Source organism: Helicoverpa zea, chromosome 19 (genome assembly GCF_022581195.2).
Source record: "Helicoverpa zea isolate HzStark_Cry1AcR chromosome 19, ilHelZeax1.1, whole genome shotgun sequence".
NCBI classification, from domain to species: domain Eukaryota; kingdom Metazoa; phylum Arthropoda; class Insecta; order Lepidoptera; family Noctuidae; genus Helicoverpa; species Helicoverpa zea.
Window position 1 is genome coordinate 7,198,260 of NC_061470.1, and position 20,085 is coordinate 7,218,344.

At 35.6% G+C, this 20,085-nt stretch overlaps 3 protein-coding genes across 3 annotated transcripts in view; 2 read left to right on the top strand and 1 right to left on the bottom strand.

Moving 5' to 3' along the window:
- Nucleotides 1-20,085, top strand: part of LOC124639314 (rabankyrin-5) — a 45,219-nt gene that overhangs the window by 12,776 nt on the left and 12,358 nt on the right. The window lies entirely within an intron of this gene.
- LOC124639319 lies at nucleotides 1,006-18,847 on the bottom strand. The gene is made up of 5 exons (XM_047176614.1): nucleotides 18,634-18,847; nucleotides 12,771-12,935; nucleotides 3,195-3,368; nucleotides 2,072-2,228; nucleotides 1,006-1,495 (listed from the first exon to the last, which is right to left on the bottom strand). Exons 2-5 carry the CDS (start codon nucleotides 12,823-12,825, stop codon nucleotides 1,372-1,374), a joined length of 510 nt encoding a protein of 169 aa, XP_047032570.1. The 5' UTR covers nucleotides 12,826-12,935; nucleotides 18,634-18,847; the 3' UTR covers nucleotides 1,006-1,371.
- LOC124639322 lies at nucleotides 4,728-7,459 on the top strand. Its single transcript, XM_047176618.1, has 2 exons — nucleotides 4,728-6,449; nucleotides 6,526-7,459. Exons 1-2 carry the CDS (start codon nucleotides 5,194-5,196, stop codon nucleotides 7,280-7,282), a joined length of 2,013 nt encoding a protein of 670 aa, XP_047032574.1. The 5' UTR covers nucleotides 4,728-5,193; the 3' UTR covers nucleotides 7,283-7,459.

The window sequence follows — 20,085 nt, forward strand, 5'->3', positions numbered from 1 at the left end:
TACACAGATTATTGATGTGACGATATGTGACGAACCGATCGACCATTTCCCAACTTATGTTATTTGAAGTACACTAACATAAATCTTTTGAAGTCAAAAAACTCAAAAAGATTGTGTCCTATCTGGTTTACCTCTTTACAATATAACTTCTAAGTAATGCTATTGCTAATTAAAAGCAAATCAATAGGTCCTACTTTCATAAGGAAAACTACTAACCCCGCCTGCATTTGTTTATGTTATGCGCCATGAAATCGAGGCTTTCAGCCATAAAATTAATTGCTATTGCACGTAATTCAGCATTATGAGTAATTATATTGAATTAAACAAATGTAATTAAAATCACACTAACTAGTGACTAAAAATAATTTTAGCTTATAATCAGGAAATAATAAGGAAATTATTGCAATTGTTCGAAACATGACAATACCTACCATAATAAACCTTTACTGTGGTTAAGGGTAACTGGGCATATAAGGTCGTTCGTTTTATTTATATTTTTTTAGTGCATTGGTTTAACCTGAACCTAAAATAGCTGACGAATGGTAGACGGTAGATGACGACACATTATCCAGGAATTCACAAAAATAAATTGCTACTCCATCTTTCATGTTGATTGAATTTAAATATGGTAGAACATTAATAGGTACTTAAATTATAGTTCGGCCATTCAGAGAATGCGTTCCTGACACGTCGCGATTGAACTGACGACGTAACTACATTCATTGATTATTGATATAATAATGTTGTTTTAATGCTCCTCAATTGTTAAAACGGTAAACAACCAGCAAAAATATTTTTATCGTAACTGCAACGCCATTGCAAAGTTACGTCGTCAGTTCAATCGCGACGTGTCAGGAACGCATTCTCTGAATGGCCGAACTATAATCATTCTTTACTTTATGCCTGAGAAATTGAGTGATGTTGAACCTTCAGGCAATTGAAACATTCTCTGGTTCACTGGTTGTCAATACTTCAGCATATTCTTAGATCGATAAAAAAGTTCCGAACAGTAACAAATTATTTTATTAATTAAATACAGATATACAAAGAATATTTTATGTCTTAAATTAAAAAGTCACTATACCCTTTTATTTATATCACAAAACATTGCGAGCGGTTGCTTGGCACGGAGTAGTAAGCTATTGGAGTGCCCAATTGCTCTTGCTAGTTTGAATCAAATACGTACATAGTTCCATTATTTTATAAATGTTCGGAATATTCTCGGCTACACCAGTCGCAGTAACATTCGCAGATTTATTGAGATGTCCTTCTGGCTAAGGCTGGTCGCCCACGCAGGACATCTTCGCTTACTACTCATCGTGGCGCAGCAACTTACGTAATATAATTAATTCCTACGCGTTGCTGCGACTACTACCTAAGGCTGTTGATGTACTTCATGAGGTTGAACACGACTATGACGCCCATGATATCTGTGTAGCCTTCGTGGCTCGTGCTCGGTGACGCGTTGCATAGGCTGTTGCGGCAGTAACAATATCTGAAAATTCGAAAGATGTCCCGATTATTTTCGTCGGAAGAGTTTTTCGGGAATCTAGAGTGGGAATTTTGTCTCTCTTTTCAATATGGCTCTGAGTGGTCCTGAGGCTAACATAGAAGTTTTATCCTACAGCAACTAATGGATGGAGCCATGTCTGTAATATAAAGCTTGAGTATAAATAGCGGAAAGTGGCTCGTAATAACGTGTCATTATTGCGCTGCGCAGTAAATCGAACAAGTTATTGCTGTCGTTTTAATGCATTCGTTTACGTACTTCAGGTGCTCCACGTCTGTTAACTACGGGGTTTTGATCTTGAGCAAAATCATTCTTGTTTCAGTAATATTGTTTTGTCCGCCCGAATATGTCTATGGTTGATGTCTAATGATTGGTTTGTGACTTCAGAAGGTTTCAGAAGCCTTACTTTGACTACAGTTCAATCTGCTATTTGGATAACATGTCAAGGCTTTATCATTTATTAACTCAATCTAAGTTCATACAGTGTTTATTACACTATCTACCTGTATATCTAGCGTATTTACTTTGCGACTTTTTTACAATTAATTGCTCTATTATTACCTATTAGGCGTACTCCTCTCTCCTTTATCGTCATCGTTGATGCAACCTTCTTGGTAAGGTTCTAATATCTCCATCTTGGGTGACCACCTTCCGTTCTTGTAGTCTTGGTACTCGTGCTTCTGCGGTGCGCAGTCGCGGAGCACACCGTTTATCCTCACTGGAAAAGCAAGCAATACGTCAATTAAAATTATCATGTCAGTATACATACAGCTGCCCACGTACAAAGTTATTTATTTTGTACAGGCTGTTCATGCAATCAAGTGTGTTTCTTATTGTTACGTCGCAATTAGTTTTTCAAAAAAGTAAACAGGTTACTAATAGAATTGTTAATTTATGAAACATGCACTTTCTTGTAATAACTTTGCAAAAAAAATCAGTTTACGTCATGTGCAAGTCGAATTTAAAACTCATGCTACGTTTAGCCTGAAAACTTTAATTTATTTTTGCTATATATCATGATTCGGATCAAGTACTCCAAAACAAACGTGAAACATAATATTCATAAATTACTACACATAATATTATTGTCGTATAAAAAATAATTACACTTGATGCAGTATCAAGGGCATAGAGTGCTTAAATTTTTTTGTGAAGTGTGTATTTCTATCTTCCTGTTCTCCGTGCAACCGGATTAACAGTAGTAGTCTTAGTATTAGCATGTAACCTTCAGTGAGTCAGTTGAGGATACGTGAGAGCCTCTCGTCATGACTTTGTATAGAAGAGGTGCCGTTTTGCCAGCGAATTGTTTTCTGCCCACCAAGCCTTCACCTTGAACCGTCTGTCACTGATTATCATGATATTTATCACCTTGACCGAATACCGTCTCTACGTAATGCATTAGCAGACATACGCGAAGAGACCGTGCCTAGTCATGTAGAACGTTAGCCATTCGAGTGTTTATTATTTTGACATTTTGCTATTAGGCATACAAATATTTGCTTGTCTTCAATAGGTACTTACTATGACAATACCTGTTTGTGCAGTATACAATTCTCTTGCCTTCAGGTTTCTTGTGCAATATGCTGTTTTATTAATTAACCGAGAATCCTACTCATCACAATTTATGTTACATCATTTATTTTTCCAACCCTAAACTGCGATGAAAAAATATTGAATTACGTACCTCCGTTCTGGATGTCGAGATGGAACTCCTGCTTCATGCACATGGTGGAGTAGGGGCAGTCCACGATGAACTTGTCGGAGTGGTCGAAGTGCACGCACAGCCGCTTCGTGGTGTTGTAGTATTGGCCCGGCGGCGGGTTGATGAGGCAGTGGTAGCACTGCAGCGATGATACTCCTGGAAACCACAACGATCAACTTCAATAATGATTCATTACGACTTTAAAGAGATTTTTTCATTTTTGTGCGTGAATAAAACCCATTTTCAGTCAGTGGTAAAATTTTGCAACATTTACTTTCATAGCACGTTTTTACGTGACAGCTTCACACTTACTACGTAGATACTTTTAATTTGCACAGTTCCCTCAGCAACTGACCTATTAGACATCGCGTGCCTGAACCCAAGTATATCCTGCCCTGTTAAGAGCTTAACTCTAATCATTTACCGGGACTCACACGCAAACTAAGTAACTAATGCTACCATTTACATAAAAAATTACGCGCTGTGGGGTATGTTTTAGTACCGTATTCAACTTCATTTCCCTTCAAGTACTAAATTCTAAGCTCCTTTGGTCTCCTTTGGGTTGATCCTTATATTACCCAAAAGCAAATATACTATCAATCTTGATAGAAGAAGATACATTATATTTGTATTAGGTTCAGTAACTCCGTAAAGGTCACTGATGACAGTAACATGACAACAGTTCATGAAGTCTCTCCAATCCTTTGTGCCTCGGTCAGTAATCGAATGTATTGCAATTATGTACTCGCTAATTTGAACCCATCCTAAGCAAATGTTTTCAAAACATTGATAGGTATCAAAATAAGCACAATATTGGATCTGCAGTGTCGTTAACTTAGGAATGCACTTAGCACAGTGTATTCTGCAAATTTCTTGCGTCACCGCGGGTGGTTCGTAGAGACTGTGACTCATCTCCCTATCTCCTCGCTTCAAGTTAAGCGTAATGCCATTTATAATAATATTTCCCTTTTGGCCTAAGATGTGTTCAATTTACAGACTTCCTTAATTATAATAAGTAACTTACCATTCAACAAATACATCCAAAAAGACGTATGTTTTATTACCCAGAATAATGTAACTTGGTTTTCAAAGGTAATCCTGTTATTTACTTAGAAATGTTTTTTTTTTGTAGGTTGAATTTCGATATAAGAAGATGAAAATAATTTTCACATTATGCAAGTATGCCTGAAACAGTATGGGGTTTGGTTTCCAATAAGTCAGTAATGGTAGCATATAGGAGTTTAGTACATTACATTTATCAAACGGCATATGCTAGTCACGATCGCAATACTGATTCGTTCGGGCCGTTGACTTTAACACATGCCTGGATTTGGAAATTACGCCTGAAATGATCACAACCTACAATTCGCCAAACTCAGAAACGTAATCATTAAGTATCATTAAAAAGATGCTCTGTATGCGTCATCATTCCATAATTGGAAACTGAGATCAAATACGATTGATATTCATAGTTTTTATATGAACAATGTAAGTATTATAATGTTATATGTATTTTGAGTGAGTCACGGAGTTTTGTTATGTCAACTCCCACGCATTTCACATTACGCATGCTCCGGCGTTGCCGTGGAATGCTCGTTCTTGGAACCAAACCTTGAGTCCGTGCTCCTTTTATTAAATTCAGACCTATGAATTTGCTCTCTTTCTTATGAAAAACGAGGAATTCATAAATTTAGTCTACCAATTAGTAAAAAAAAAAACAATTGAATCGCCTAACTGTATCACCTTAAAAAGTCATCACTTTTCGGACGTTGAACTTCCAACTTGTGTATGTTAATATTGTATGTATACGTCTCTATTTTTTATACAGGCAATCATTGCGTTAACAATACATAAGTACGACAAAAGTGGAATATTGGATTAATTTAAAGAATTCTTTAGCATAATGAACCTTTTTGGAAATAAGATTTGCTGTTTGGCAGTTCACAATGATTTTTAAGATCTAGTTGGTTTAACTAATGAAATGGTTAACAAAATGAGATTAATATTAGTGATATTTATATATTTTATAGTGGAGTGTTGTGGCGTCGGTGTAGATTACTACCTCGGTAATGGGGAAGCAGTATCAGAAGAAAACATAGAAAATACGACTGAACCAAAGCCGGTTGAAAATGTTCTTGAAGAGAGAACAATGAGGCGAACTACTATGAACACATCGTTGATAGGTCAGATTATCAAAAATACCACTGAAACAGACTATGAAAAATATGATGATTTGTCTGAAATTGAAGAAAGGATGAAAGAAAAAAGTTCAGAAGATAAAACTGCAATGCAACAAGATTCATTAAATAGATATGATTCCGCTAAGACAGGACTTGGTTATGACATAAATGCTTTAATGAGACAGACTGATAATCAAGTTTCAAAAATAAAATCTATAAATGATATCTTAAAAGAATATAGGTATCGTGATGACGATCCAGAAACGGCAAAAAAGATGCTTCGGGTCCACAATACAACAGTCAGTAAAAGTAAATCTCAAAATGCTGATTTTAAGAATATTGTCATAATTAATAATGCCACACAAGAAGACAGCGACGCAGACAAGGTTTCTGTTGACTTTTACAATTTGATGCCAGCTTCAGGTGTAAATATGGAGGATGATGACCCATTTACAAAGTTCAATGCTGTCAGCAACACTTGGTATGTCCCAGAGAATGCAAAATGCTGGGATCTACCAATTTTATATGGTGAATTAGGATCTCCAACGTTCACTTCAGATGTTTTTATGTTGTATCCGGGCAGTTTAAAGAACGTAAAAGAAACGGAAGAAGAGCCAAGTAAACCGACGAGGCAACTGTATATACCAGTGTTACAATCTATGAACAAATGGTGTGCGGCGGGTCCTTGTTACGGCGATCACACTTTGTGTCTGTTTTCGGATAAAGAGAATTCAAAGTTATGCCCAGATGCTTATGTCGTCTCTACCCCCAGCATGATAGAGCAAATAGGGCTTGTGAATACTGTAAACTCAATGCGCAATCGGATCGCTAATGGAGAGACAGACAAGTATAAACATTTACCTAAAGCAGCAGATATGAATCAATTAATTTACGACTTTGACTTAGAGACAATGGCTGAAGCGTGGCTGCGTCAGTGCTTGCCAGGTCCAGCGTCGTGTTCCGCTCTCGAGGGAGATTATGTAGCGCAACTCGAATGTACCAAATATGCAAAACATTGTTGCATTGATTCTTTTAAAAGCGAGAAGGCCTCAAAATGGTATGTGTGCAGTTCCAGTACTTTATTTTGTCTTCGAATGATCTTATTTATTTATTTCATATTGGTCTATTTTCAGCATACCAGATTATGAATGTTACGTGGATCCCATTATTGGTTGTATTCACTTGTGGTTTTGGAAAGCTGGAAGCGCATTAACTGCTACTGATGTGGAGTGTGGTCATATAACACCAAAATCATTTTTTACTGTCCAGTTGCTCTGGGCAGCAACTAACAAAATAGGTTGTGCATACGGAAAAAAACCTAACGGGGACATACGAGTTGTGTGCAATTTTTCTCCTGGCGCACCATTTTACCTTGAAACTAACTATTTCTGTGGTTTCATCCTTTATACGAGAGCCATGGAACACCGTTCAAATATCACTAGTCCAGAATTCCTTTCCGCGGTTGGTATTGCCTTAAAACCAATTAATAGACTTGGCGTGGCCGGCATACAGTTTACTAGTCACCACGTTAATTATTCCTTAAGGTATTCAGACATAGACGTTCTTGGCAAGATTTTTCAAAGAAATTGGATCCGACAAAACATAAATGCAAGCAGTAATGGCACTTTGGGTATGGTCGCCCGTTTGGTCACCAAATACACTTTCGGAGATAGTAGTGGCATGAAGTGTGATGCGAACGAAAAGATGTATGAGAGTGGTGAGCCCGGGTCCCGGTGCTCAGAGCGCGGAAGGCGCTTTCATGCGCTATGCTATGATTTCCGAGACCCCACGCCAGGCTACAGGCTAGTGGCAGTCGTAGCACCGGTAGCCTTGTTTTCTCTAATACTATACGATTTATTTAGCGGTGTAGTTCGTCAAACTAATTATTAATAAGTTACGAGACTTCGCTACTTTATATCGTTTTCCTAAATAAATTACAGAGAGTTTAATTAAATGTTGTCTTGTTCAGTGTCAATGGCGACTGAGTCAGGGTATAGAAACATCTTATTATTTTAATAAATTCATGTCTCGTAGTAAATATACATACTCCGCATAAATGAAAATATAACTGGTCCTTTACTACCCAAGAAACAAAATTTAATACTATAAAGGTCCTGAGAACGTTTTGGAGCGTGCTAATTAGTGTTCATGTTAGTACTATAATGGTGTTGTAAACATTTACAAAACCCCAATTAGGCCCTAGTATTATCACGGATTTATTCTATAGACACTACATAAAGGCTCTCACGGTGATAAGTCAGCTCTTTAGTTGAAATGTAAAAGTATCAAGAAACGCTCTTTAGTACTGAAATGGTGTTGTCTGCAACGTTTATGTAACTAAAAGTGCACTATAAAAGTAACCAAAACATGTTTATAGTGCTATTTTGCACCGTAAACGATTCCAGTTATCTTTTTTATCACACTGGTGACCATTTTGTTTGTGTTGTGATCGTGAATCGTGAGTGTTCTTCAAGAAAACAAAATATATCGGTAAGTTATGCTTTATGTCGTTTGCCATTGTTGCTTAACATAACATACTATAAAACATGCATGGACCGATATGGTCTTACTGTCCCATAACTTGCTCTTGCGAAAATTATTGTATCGATAAAATCATTATGCTGATTTCAAATTTGACAATGCGCCATTATAATTTACGTGTTTTAATTAAATTAAAATTAATAAAATAAGGACTGGTCCCGAATATGGCTGCTATAGTACACATTGGTTTCAGCCGTGCTGCTAATGTGCTATCATGGCCGAAAACAGCAGCCATATTGTTACCGAAAACGAAATAGGGTTCGTTGTCCAAATATAAAATAAACCTTTTTTTGTCATAATGCTGGAAGTAATTGTACGATTGCGTTTGTTTCAGTGCTTTGCCTGCGTCGTAACATACTAAAATTAACGATGGCATATATAATGGACGTGGATTGTTTCCTGAGCAGATATAATTTTTGATTTGAACATCAAAATCAACAGGAATCTTGTAAGATTCCTCAGTAGATTTGACTTTATTGGAGTACAGATTTTAATGTTTAATTTATGATTTATAAAAAAGATGTGATAATTATGTTGTTAAATAAAAAGATGCATACGCTAATGTCACAATAATTGTGGTATTAGCGTATGCATCTTTTTGTTGATAGTTATTCTCAAGAAGTCGAGATTATGCCCGCCGAAGTGTTTTTTTTTTCTATAATTGTTATGTTTTATTTTAATATTACTTATTGTGATGTCGACCGTAAGTGCCCCTATTTTTTCTAGGTTTAGAATATACATACATTCAAATACATCTTGCCATAGATCATGTTTATAATTAATAAACAAATAAGAAACATTAAGTCTTTTTTTTTTAACTCGGAACTAGTTTTCCTTATCATAATGGGACAAAATACATCATAGAATCGTAAGTTATGCAGACAATTTCACATTTAATTGAATCTACTATACAATTAACTTTCTGTTTAAGAATGCTATTATATTATGAGGTGCTCTCCCTCTTATATTCTTCATCCTTATTCCTGGCTAGACAAAAAGAAACATTATTGCTACAGCCCTGTTGTGGTACAAAACAAATATTTTGTACAGAACCATGTGCTACAGTGTCGACAGTGTGTCACCATTTATGAAATACTAGTCATATAATTGATTCTGAAAAGCTGGTATTGTGACGATAACTCAGATTTGCGCGCGGCCCTATGTGTGCGTCGGCTTGTAAATATACAACTTTCGCTCGTGTGACAGTGACGTCGTCCGAGCATGACGTGTTCTTATCGCTTTTTGTTATGGGTACAGTCGTTTACAAAAATGTCTAGTTGTTCACGAAGAAAATGTTTAAGGAGTCAGGTAGCGTTTCAAAAAATGAAACAACATCCAAACCTTTTTGTTATTACATCTTACAGTTTTTCATTATTTTCTCATAAGTTTTTTCAAATTGACATTGACAGTATCTAAGAAATAAATGAGGTGAAATATCTAAGATGAATTAAATACTCCTTACATATTTTCTAGCTCGGGGTACGAGGACAATAAATAAACGTGTGGACTTGATTTTTCAAGTAGCGATTCAGAATCATTATAAATAAATAAATATTTTTATTGGGTATTAAACAAATCAAAAACTAACTTAATAATTTCAATAGATATTTACACAGATAAATAAACATTAAATTACGTAATAACTGTTTTTCCTTAAACAGCCGTAACCCCTAAATAACTGTATTTGTACCCGACTGTACCTCTTGTCACGCACACAAAGTCACTGTATATGTACAAGGGTTACCCACACATAACCGCGCGCAAGACTGAGTTGAACTTACTATATAGATGTAATTAGACCATTAATTATTCATTTTAATCCTTTTATGTCACGCTTTAGTGTCGTATGAGTAACACAGACTCACTAATAGTGCTATTTAGAATGGTTATGTCTATAGAAGGGTTTTCATGACTTTTACAGAACTAGCCCCGTAGTAATAATGAGGGAGCTTTTAAAAAGCTAAAAGGTTACATAATAGTTGTGTAAGGTGCTTTCATAGTGCAGATTAATCCTGTAATTATGTTTTTGATACTACTACAAAACTAGTACTATAAAAATAATTTTCACGCATTATTAGTGCAAAATAGATACATGAAAGGGTCGGTAAGGTCTTTAATAGTACTAAATAGTACCATAATCACTTTATACATATCTATTATAGTGCAAAACTTTAACGATTCTTTTGTATGGTCCTGTAAGCGTTCTAAGAGCTTAATTATAGAACTTAAATGCTTTTTATCTTATAGAATCAAAACGCTTTGTTAAAAACCTTTATAGTACAGACAGTCATAATGGTTACCATTACAGGCCTACTATAACACTGATTGGTGACAAAACGCCTTGGTTATAGAAGCTTTTGTTACTTGGGTATGAGTCATTTGCAGTGAATTAGTCAAGAGAAAATAATAGGCGTTTGTCCTTTGAATTCTTTTGTGCTTCAGAGGTAATGTTGAATTCTTGTATTGTTTTTAATTTATAATTATTTACATTTTCATATTTATGATTTAACTTAGCGAGAGTTAAACCATGACTAGTGTTGTATGCTAACTCTTTTCTGTCATTAATGAACAATAAAGTGATACTGTGTACATATTAGTATTTTTGAATGCATTTATTATTGAGATTAAAGATGATGAAAATCAACATTGCTCACAATGTTAGTAATAATCGTTTGTATGGTTTAGCACTCCCACGTAGCTATTGTCAAAATGCAAAGTCATCAGAGTTTGCGAATGTTCAACGACCTCAACATACCGTGTCGCTGCCTTCTTATACATATGTATTGAACTTGTCATATTACGCATTGTAATTAAATGTTTGGTTGAATCAATATTTATTAAGATAATGTGTTTGGAAAACTTTCGATCCACAAACTTGCCAAATCCACTCGAGCGTTCAAGTGTACAAATGGAATTAATTGATTACTTCCATGATAGCGTAAGCGATACATAATCACAAACGTGCTAATTGTAACATCCGCGAATGATTTTTTTAATTCCTTCAATTACCAAAGTAAATCAGGTATTATTTGAATTGACGCATCAGTAATGTTCGGTATTAATCCAATATCTTGGATACTTTGGTTTAATAAACAAAAACTGCAACTGAGAGTAAAAAAAGCGAGGTAGGGCTAACCTGACTTGATTTTATGTTGTAGCCAAACCCGTGCTGTCAATTTAACTATGGCGTTTGATTTGATGACAATAGACGTGAAACCAATTGATACTCTATCAAAACTGCAGTTTCCCAAACATTTGTACTTTGAAGGATATTCCGATTAGATATTTGTAACTTGGCTCTCGCTCTCTGTTAATATTTATTAAAGTCGGTGAACTATTATACAGTTAAATGTAATCTAGACACACGGCAGTGTGTCCGCCAAGTTCGAGCAAAAAAAGCGACACACCGGCCGTGGGTTATATTACACGAACCATTTCGGGCCAAATTCGAACACCCTATAACTCAAAATCTATTTTGTTCACGCATATCAAATTTCAAGTATCTGTTGAGACCCCCTCACTTATCTAAAATACAAAATTTCATTAATATACCTATTGTAGGTCTTGAGATATTGACGTCAGAAAATCGCTATTTTTACTATACACTCACTGACTGACTGACTGACTGACTGACTGACTGACTGACTGACTCACTCATCAAAAACCTAGACCACTTCCAATGGTCGTATTGACTTGAAATTTGGCATGGAGGTAGGTCTTTATGTCAAGGTAAAGGGAAAAATCTGAAAATGGTCAAGTGTGAGTCGGTTTTAAAATAATGAAGGTGTTTTATACCCCTAAGGAACTAAAACGAATTAAATTTATATAATATATCTTCGAATGGTCGTACCGATCTGAAATTCGTTACAAAGGTTTGTATTTAGTCAAAGTAAAGTAAAAATCTGAAAACGGCCAAGTGTGAGTCACTTTCGAAAATAACGAATGTGTAACTTTGATCCACAAACATAATATATGATAACATGTCATGTCAGTCAGTTGGTAAATCTAGTTCATTTCTTTGTAAGAAGCGTGCATATTAAAAAATCTGAAAGATAGAATAAATGAGTCATTTCCTTAACTAACTTAGTCATATGAAAAAAACCATTGTCTGTAAAGTCGTTTTACTGACGATAGTTGAACGTGACAACGTGAGTAGCTGCCGATTGTGCCTCTTTGTCGCTCGCTGCGTGCTCTCGCTTGCACTTCAAGCCTTAAACGGAACGCCTCAGAGCGAGGTAACGCCGCATGAGTCATGTTTTTTCGTGCGTGCAGCCGGCTCTATCGATTTATAAGACGTTGTCACGTCAAAAAATAAAATAAACAACCTTACAAAAATAAATGAAATCCCACCCAAAACATAAATGTGAAAGACTGCCAAGTTCGATAATATGGGAACGCTTCGCCTATAAAAGAAGTGAGATCTGAATAAGTACCAAGTTCCATACACATACCTCAGTTAAAAATAGTTACTTTTTAATGATGTTACTTGGCAAGTTTTAATAGAAAATTAAATACTTGATTCATTGCATTTAGTAGGTTTATAACAAGGTGTGTGAAAACTTGCCAAGTAGCATCATTAAAAAGTAACTATTTTTAACTGAGGTATGTGTATGGAACTTGGTACTTATTCAGATCTCACTTCTTTTATAGGCGAAGCGTTCCCATATTATCGAACTTGGCAGTCTTTCACATTTATGTTTTGGGTGGGATTTAATAGACTCGAACGTGTAATTACTGCCAGTGAAGTAGTTATAATATTCTTACTTAATATATTATTTAAACGAGTATAGAAACTTCATCATATCGTGTTTTATAAATAAAAATCGTTGAAACGAACCTGTTGTTATCAAGGACAGGACTGCGAACACCACGGCTAGCATGCAATGCTCCATAGTCGTTCCTTTTGCAACTATTATCTATTGGGTTTTTTCTTCGGCCGCACTATCATAAGTATTCCTCTCTGCGCTTCCCCTAGGCGTAGGTGATGCAGCCATTCAAAGTCCTGAAATTAGGTTATTGTACTCAATTAGTTTACACTTTTTTCTGTATATAGAGACAAAAAAAAAAACAAGAGATTGAATGCATCCAATTCTACCAAGCGTTCACACCTTCAAGATTCTATATCAGCTATCCAACTACCTCAACACCTGTCAGCCATTAATGAGAATATGCTATTACATTTAGTTGAAAATAGTTTGTGCTGTAATAAATACTCTGGCCAACACGTTCGGTACACTTGCGGTGAACTGTCGCTCTTGTGTTATTTTCAAGGTCCTGACTCGCTTGTTTAAGGCCTTTCCCCCCGTCTGGGGTTGTCTTTCGTCCAATCATATGCAGTTCTTTATTCGGTATTGTCATGTTTCTCGATGTAAAATTTTAATGTAACCGTATCTCTTAATTTTACCGCCACAAGTATTTACATTAGCAACTAGTGGATTACGTGCTTCCGATGGATTCTTTAGAACTTGATAGGATTTCTTGAGCATTAAAATTCAAACTTGAAATTAATACATCAAACTTCCTTTCTTTGCACACTATCATGTCACTTGCAGTCAGTTACATAAACTAAAATATAATCGAAATTATAATTAGCTTAATATTGCCTACCGAATGGACTATATAACACAGTTTATGATAATTTTTGCTTATCAGGTCAAATCTACATAATACGTAACTAACAAGTTTATTAATCTAAGCTCCACATATTTGATTAGTATGTCGTGCTTTTAAACACACCATAATACTTGAACTTATATAACTATGTACACTTGTAGATAAATAGATAAGGGGTATCGGGTTGCCCGGGTAACTGGGTTGAGGAGGTCAGATAGGCAGTCGCTTCTTGTAAAGCACTGGTACTCAGCTGAATCCGGTTAGACTGGAAGCCGACCCCAACAGGATTGGGAAAAGGCTCGGAGGACGGACTTGTAGATAAATAGATCATTTAAACGAGTTCGACCAAAGCAAAGAGCAAAGAAACGCGGTACAAAAGCCGAAAGAGTTTCAACATTCGGCTGGCTGCAGTATTGCGTATGGGCACTGATTCAGTGTTCAACCATGAAATAAGGCGACTGAATTGCTTTTCTCTTACTCTTGATTCTACTTTGAATTAATGTTTTTATCAAAATCAACATAGGTATACCAAAGTACTGCAGTTCAAGACGTCCTGCAAGTAGAGTGCACTTGTGAAAGAATCAATGATGATGAAACTTGAACTTTCAACGTGTTACGTGTAATTGGCAAAGGTTTAACGATTGCAATTTTTTTACACGTCCGCAATCTTCTTCAGTCCGCGATCTTATCCAGTCCAATAATATATTATTATGATATGTGCACTTAAATTATTAATCGATATTTTCGATGTATGATTGTACATGAAATGTGGTCGGAGCATTTTGCTTTTCAAGGTAGGCAAGATTGTCAAACTACTGAGTCGTATGGTTCAAGATCTTCGGAGTGTGAATTTTATACTGACACTTTGGTATTTGGGAGCCAGTTTCATTACATTTAGGCCTCATATTGGTACACGATCAAGTAACTTTGAAATATCAAGTAGAGCATGGTAATCAAACTTCTGCATGAATTCTTCAGTTTGAAGTGAATATCTGCATTTAGGAAATATTTGGTGCATACTAAAGGCCAAAATTGAAGGCAGGCTCAGTAACGAATTATGTTTGCAAGGTTTTTGTTGTATTTAATGTGATCATCTTTTATAATGGGAACAAATATAATGACCACCATAAAATGCTTTGATACCCTTAGTTTTGCAACCAGAAAAATCTACTGAACACCAGAAAAATAAAGTCTAAAAATGTAATAGTACCAGCTATTTTAGTCACGACTTCACTTTAAATTGTATTCGACCACCAAATTTAGTAAATGATCACCAACTCTTGACGACCAAATTAATGTATTATTTTTGCCTAAATAAGTCACTGTGATTGCCATAAAATGTAGGCTTATTATCAAATAAAGTATTATGATGCCATATTAAGTTATGTGTCCGGCTTGCAATGCATGCGTGAGTGTCAGTATGACGAGTGACAGGGGAAAATGGAAGAAAATGACATATTGCGCCGACCCCAAGTAAAATTGGGAACAGGGCAGGAGAAAGAAGAAGAAGAATGTGTTTCTCAATACACTCCCTCGAAAACACACTCTTATCGCACTGTTTAGAGGCATGCAATAGACAATTTTCCACCCTAGTGCAGGAAAAGGGTCCCCATAATGTAATTACATTTATTGTATCAGGCCGAACTTATTTTTTTGGAGTCAGTTTACTTAAACAGGATAGCAAGATGTAAAAACTTTGATTATCATTTTATATTAAAACGCTGGTATAATTTTGATGATCATTCACTACTTTTGGTGATCATTTACTACTTTTGGGATAACAATGATTTATTTGGACTCATTTTGCTTAAATAGGATAGCAGAATGTAAAAACTTTGGTTATCATTTTACTTTAAAATGGTGGTTTAATTTTGGTGATCATTTACTATTTTTGGCTTGCGCATGATTTATTTTGGAGTAATTTCACTTAAATGGGATAGCAAAGTGTTAAAACTTTGGTTATCATTTTACATTAAAATGCGAGTTTCATTTTGGTGATCATTTACTATTTTTGTCTGCTATTTGTTACTATTTCTGGTGATCAGTTAAACATAAGCCTTTTATAATTCCGGTTTTGGATCGCGCGCATGTTTCGACATTTGTACCGCGGCGCACCACTTGACCGTTACATAACTTTTTATTTGGGCTGTGTCAGGTTAAGGACAAATTATATTGGTATAAATTCCAATTTAATAATCACTTAAATTGAATATTAACGTGTGTGACACACTGGCTTTACTTGTAGGTTTCCTAATTTAGACATGAATTGATATTTATAATATTGAACCATAATCAACTTAAGGTAAAAAAAAAATTAAAGTACCAAACAATAGAACCATAAGTAGAGGGCACACGTCACTGCCAGATAATTAAAATGGTATCGATGTTTGAACAAAAACAATTGAAACAAGTCTGACCGAAGCCGATATCATTCGCGGTGAAGGTGATACATGATTTGCGGAAATTATTGAGTAGCGTAAATAATTCATTGATTACCTAATGAGAAGTACAATTTAACAGTTGTTTTGTAAGTAAAAGCAAACAAACTTATTTTGCTCTACTGTTCCAGTAGGCCTCCACTGTATTTATTCACAGACCTAATTTATTTTTAATAAGCGAGTAGCATAAAATGAAATATAAAATAGAAGGTCAGATTAGGCAATGCAATTCATTGTAACCGTGTTAAAATCACTGTAAATCGAATAATATTTCATTGCCATAATCCAGTGTCATGCGTTCGCGTAACTTTTCATTGCAAGAGCACATTGCTTAATTTAAATTAACATTTTCTGTAACAGCTCAGTTTAATAATTAGCTTAGACCTCATCAAACATTAACATTCTACAAACTTTTGTATTTGTGTAATGAGTATTATCTATCATTTGCAAAAATGTTTCCTTCTCACGCATTCACTTTCCTAGGACTTTCAGTAATGTATGTATTTACGGATATGAAGTTATGCAATCAATGATTACTTGTTTCTGTTTACATACCTTGACTAATGTGGAATTTAATGTGCGTAGGTCCTACTAATGGATCATGCTCAAAAATAATCTATTTACCTTGTGGTAATTCCTATTCTGTGAGGGGAAATATGGTTTATCCGTTATCATTTAGTGATACCATTTTAAAATCCCTAACGTAAAATACGAGCTGGTTTACTTTCACGATAATATCGGAAGACTAGCTCATACCGTATCATCTACCTATCAGCATGGCCAACTGACTTCCCTACAATTAACTTCAAGTTCAGGGATTGTTATTGGATAACAGCTAGCGACTACGTTCCGCTAACCTTACATGTATCGTCGCGTACACAATTAGGGTTAAAGTTTATTCCACACAGTTGTCGTAAGTGTTGTAATGTGTCTATTATTGGACACGGGTACGTAACTCGTGTAATAGACACTCTAGAATTTATCAATCAATTCTGTTCGCGTATGTATTTTGAAGCAGGACCGTGCCTATCAAGTTCGCTTGTATTTCGCAATAGCGCTCCTTGCATTGAGACCGTCAGTTGTTCTTATTAGCACGCTGTCGCTGTTTTTTTTTTGCTTTTTAATAAAAGTGTTTTTTATTCTTCTTTGCCTCCTCAGTAATGCAATATTCTACAGCTACCGTCAAACTATATGCTCAGAAAATTATCCTGTAATCAGAACCACATTTTGAAATGAAATTCCTAAAAATAATGCTGCACTCTAGCTTTGGTGGTTAACCTTCATAATATTTAAAGGAGAACAGGGTTCGTACGTTTGAAAGCACTGAAACTCGAAATACAACACGAGATAACGAAAACAATTACCTAGGTATACGCTTATCGAAACAATCGTTCAAATGGTACTGGGCTTACTTAACACAATCTCCAAATCTCGAAGCAAACTGCACAAACAATTAACTTTAATTACCAACCAAAGCCAGAGTCAAGGACTGTAGAATAAAATCGGTTACTATTTTATGGTCAGAATGTTAACCAACGTTACATCAGCGTTTATTATAATTTGCCGTTCTAAATTACGAAAACACACCCAAACCAATTTATGTTGATGGAATATCGTCGGAGATACGCACTGGTTTTGCAAAATTATGTTTAAGTAATTTTTGCACTTTGTTAAAGCTTTGGGAGTTATTTTTTTCGAACTTTTCAACCCACACTTGCCCTTGCTGAAGCTGGTTCGACTCTCCGAAGCAGATTTAGGTTTGAATAGATGTTGAGTCACAAAGAAACTAGTTCGTTAAGCAATCTTAACACCGTACCGTGGAACAAACATCGCGATAACAATAATAACAAAAGTGTGAACCATATCGATTATTGACTTGAAAACCTTAGAAAATTCACAGTGCCTAATCAGTTATTTTAAGAAAACTGTCTTTATGTTGTCGATGAACTTGGGCCTCAATAGGAGTGTTATTGATGTAAACAATAAACAACTGTGTATGTCACGGAATGTCAACAGTAATCATTATAATTTTATGACGCTCGTGTGCATAGTAGGATTAATTAATTATACCCTACAAATATTTTCCCTGGGATCAAAACATCTCCAAGGTTTAACACCGCGAAATAATTTTGAACTACATAATACCCTGTGACTCGCCAGGTTAGATTTACGTAAGCCTATCTTATCCTTGACCTTCCCTACATAATCTATGCATGACTATTATTCAAGTGTCCAATTGCTAAGTTTTGCAATACTTGGCATTGACTGGAACTCTTCAATGAAATCTATGGCGCAGACCAGCTGTGTGGGAAATGCAAGTATATCGCAGTGACAGACGTTGGATAGCTCATATTTGTTCGAGTCTTAATAAGCGATTGTTTACCGCAATCCAGTTTCAGTCAATTTGTTTCATAAGAGACTCGAAATGGTTGCAAATTGTGAAGTATATATTTGTAAACAGAATAATGTTTACGGACCACCAAACCTCTTCACATTACACCGAACTAATGAACCATAGCTATAAAGACCTAAATTTAGATTTTGTTCACAACTTTTGCAGTTGACAGACCGGCTCAGCGGACACTTGGTAGATGCAGGCAGGACAATTTTAAAAATATTTTATTTTGCTCAAGAGCACTCACTACTTACTGTTTGATAAATAAACCTCAAGGTTAATTCAACACAAAACACCACTCCTAAAAAAAAACGTATATATATATATTAAATATTTCACACTAGTTTTCACAGCTCAGTTTCGTAACTAAACACGTGTATACATTTATAATGCGACGTTGATATTATATCTGCACGTGTGCCGCCGTACGGAGTCGGTGGCTGACTGGCTGGCCGGCCAATGCCAAGACAATAGTTCAGACATTTCTCGCTCGAGGACTTGTGACATAGCACGTAACGTAGGGCGCTGACTGCGCAGACGCACACCTAATCAGATCTGTGCGTTTGTCACTCGGTCGCGCCCGCGCTTTTGTTGAGCAAGACCAACGGAAAGTATCTTGAAAATATGGTCAACGTATTGTTGTAAAACAGCCTCTGCATAAATTGCGCAGCCACAGAATTCATTATTTTTATTGCGAGTCTACATAAAATCTCTACCAACTGGACAATAACAATCGAATCAAATAATAAATAAACTATTTGTGTACACTGAAAAATAGTCATAGACGAAATAAATCAAATTCGTTTACGCTGACTGGGTAACGATCACACTGACACGAAACATCATTAGATCATTACCCCAAGTGCCGTCTTCCGGCCGAGATCGACAGCCGAACAAGCAATCGTCCTTGACATTGCACTACGTCACTGCATGCATCACTGTTATTCCCTTGGAAGGAGGGAAGTAGAATCTCTTGATAACTAGTGAAAATTGTGCTAATGAGAATCTTATTTTGATCGAAGGCTTGTTTGTACAGTTTCAAGTCAATCTGTTTTGCAATCTTTATTGGAGTTGCTATCTATTGTTGATTAAACCGCCCTTACAATGAAGAAATTCCGTTCACGATCCGAAGACATCTGTTTGCTCTACATTGTACACAATGATTTCTTAGAATTGCTGTAATTGCGCATTTTTTACACACTACACAGTGAACTCTGAATCATTCAAATGCATTCGCGTCATATTGATAAAGTATGTATTGATATTTTTCTGATTCTGCACTAGCTAGCTTTATATTTCTTCGAACTGATCTGTGGGATCAAAATTATCCATGCTCTTGCAATAAGATGATGACTTAAAAAGGTTCTTGATGTCTCACGATTAGTTTTCATGTCACATCTTCTTACATTAAAATTACATTTATTGGACAGCTATTTCGCTTTTAAACAACTCTAAATCTGGTTAAAAACTAGCTTATTATGTTCGGAGCGTCATGCTTTCTGAGTAATTGCGAAGAAGTATGAATGCGTGAATATTTGATTTATACCTACCTCGAAGGTTAAGGTATTTCCGATGACGTAGTCGATCGTCAAGACACAAAATACAATCCCACGTACAGAAAATAACTACTTGAATATAAAATATTAACAAAAAAATTGTGTATTTCTGTCATCACCTTTCTATATCTATACATATAATAAAATGAT

What these genes read in the sequence shown, in the direction of transcription:
- LOC124639322 (XM_047176618.1), top strand. Translation starts at nt 5,194, where the DNA reads ATGGTTAACAAAATGAGATTAATATTAGTGATATTTATATATTTTATA. An exon ending in AGCGAGAAGGCCTCAAAATG is followed by an intron (nt 6,450 to 6,525) that starts GTATGTGTGCAG and finishes GTCTATTTTCAG; the next exon opens with CATACCAGATTATGAATGTT.
- LOC124639319 (XM_047176614.1), bottom strand. Translation starts at nt 12,825, where the DNA reads ATGGAGCATTGCATGCTAGCCGTGGTGTTCGCAGTCCTGTCCTTGATA. An exon ending in CCTGTCCTTGATAACAACAG is followed by an intron (nt 3,369 to 12,770) that starts GTTCGTTTCAAC and finishes TGTGGTTTCCAG; the next exon opens with GAGTATCATCGCTGCAGTGC. An exon ending in GAGAGGAGTACGCCTAATAG is followed by an intron (nt 1,496 to 2,071) that starts GTAATAATAGAG and finishes TCGAATTTTCAG; the next exon opens with ATATTGTTACTGCCGCAACA.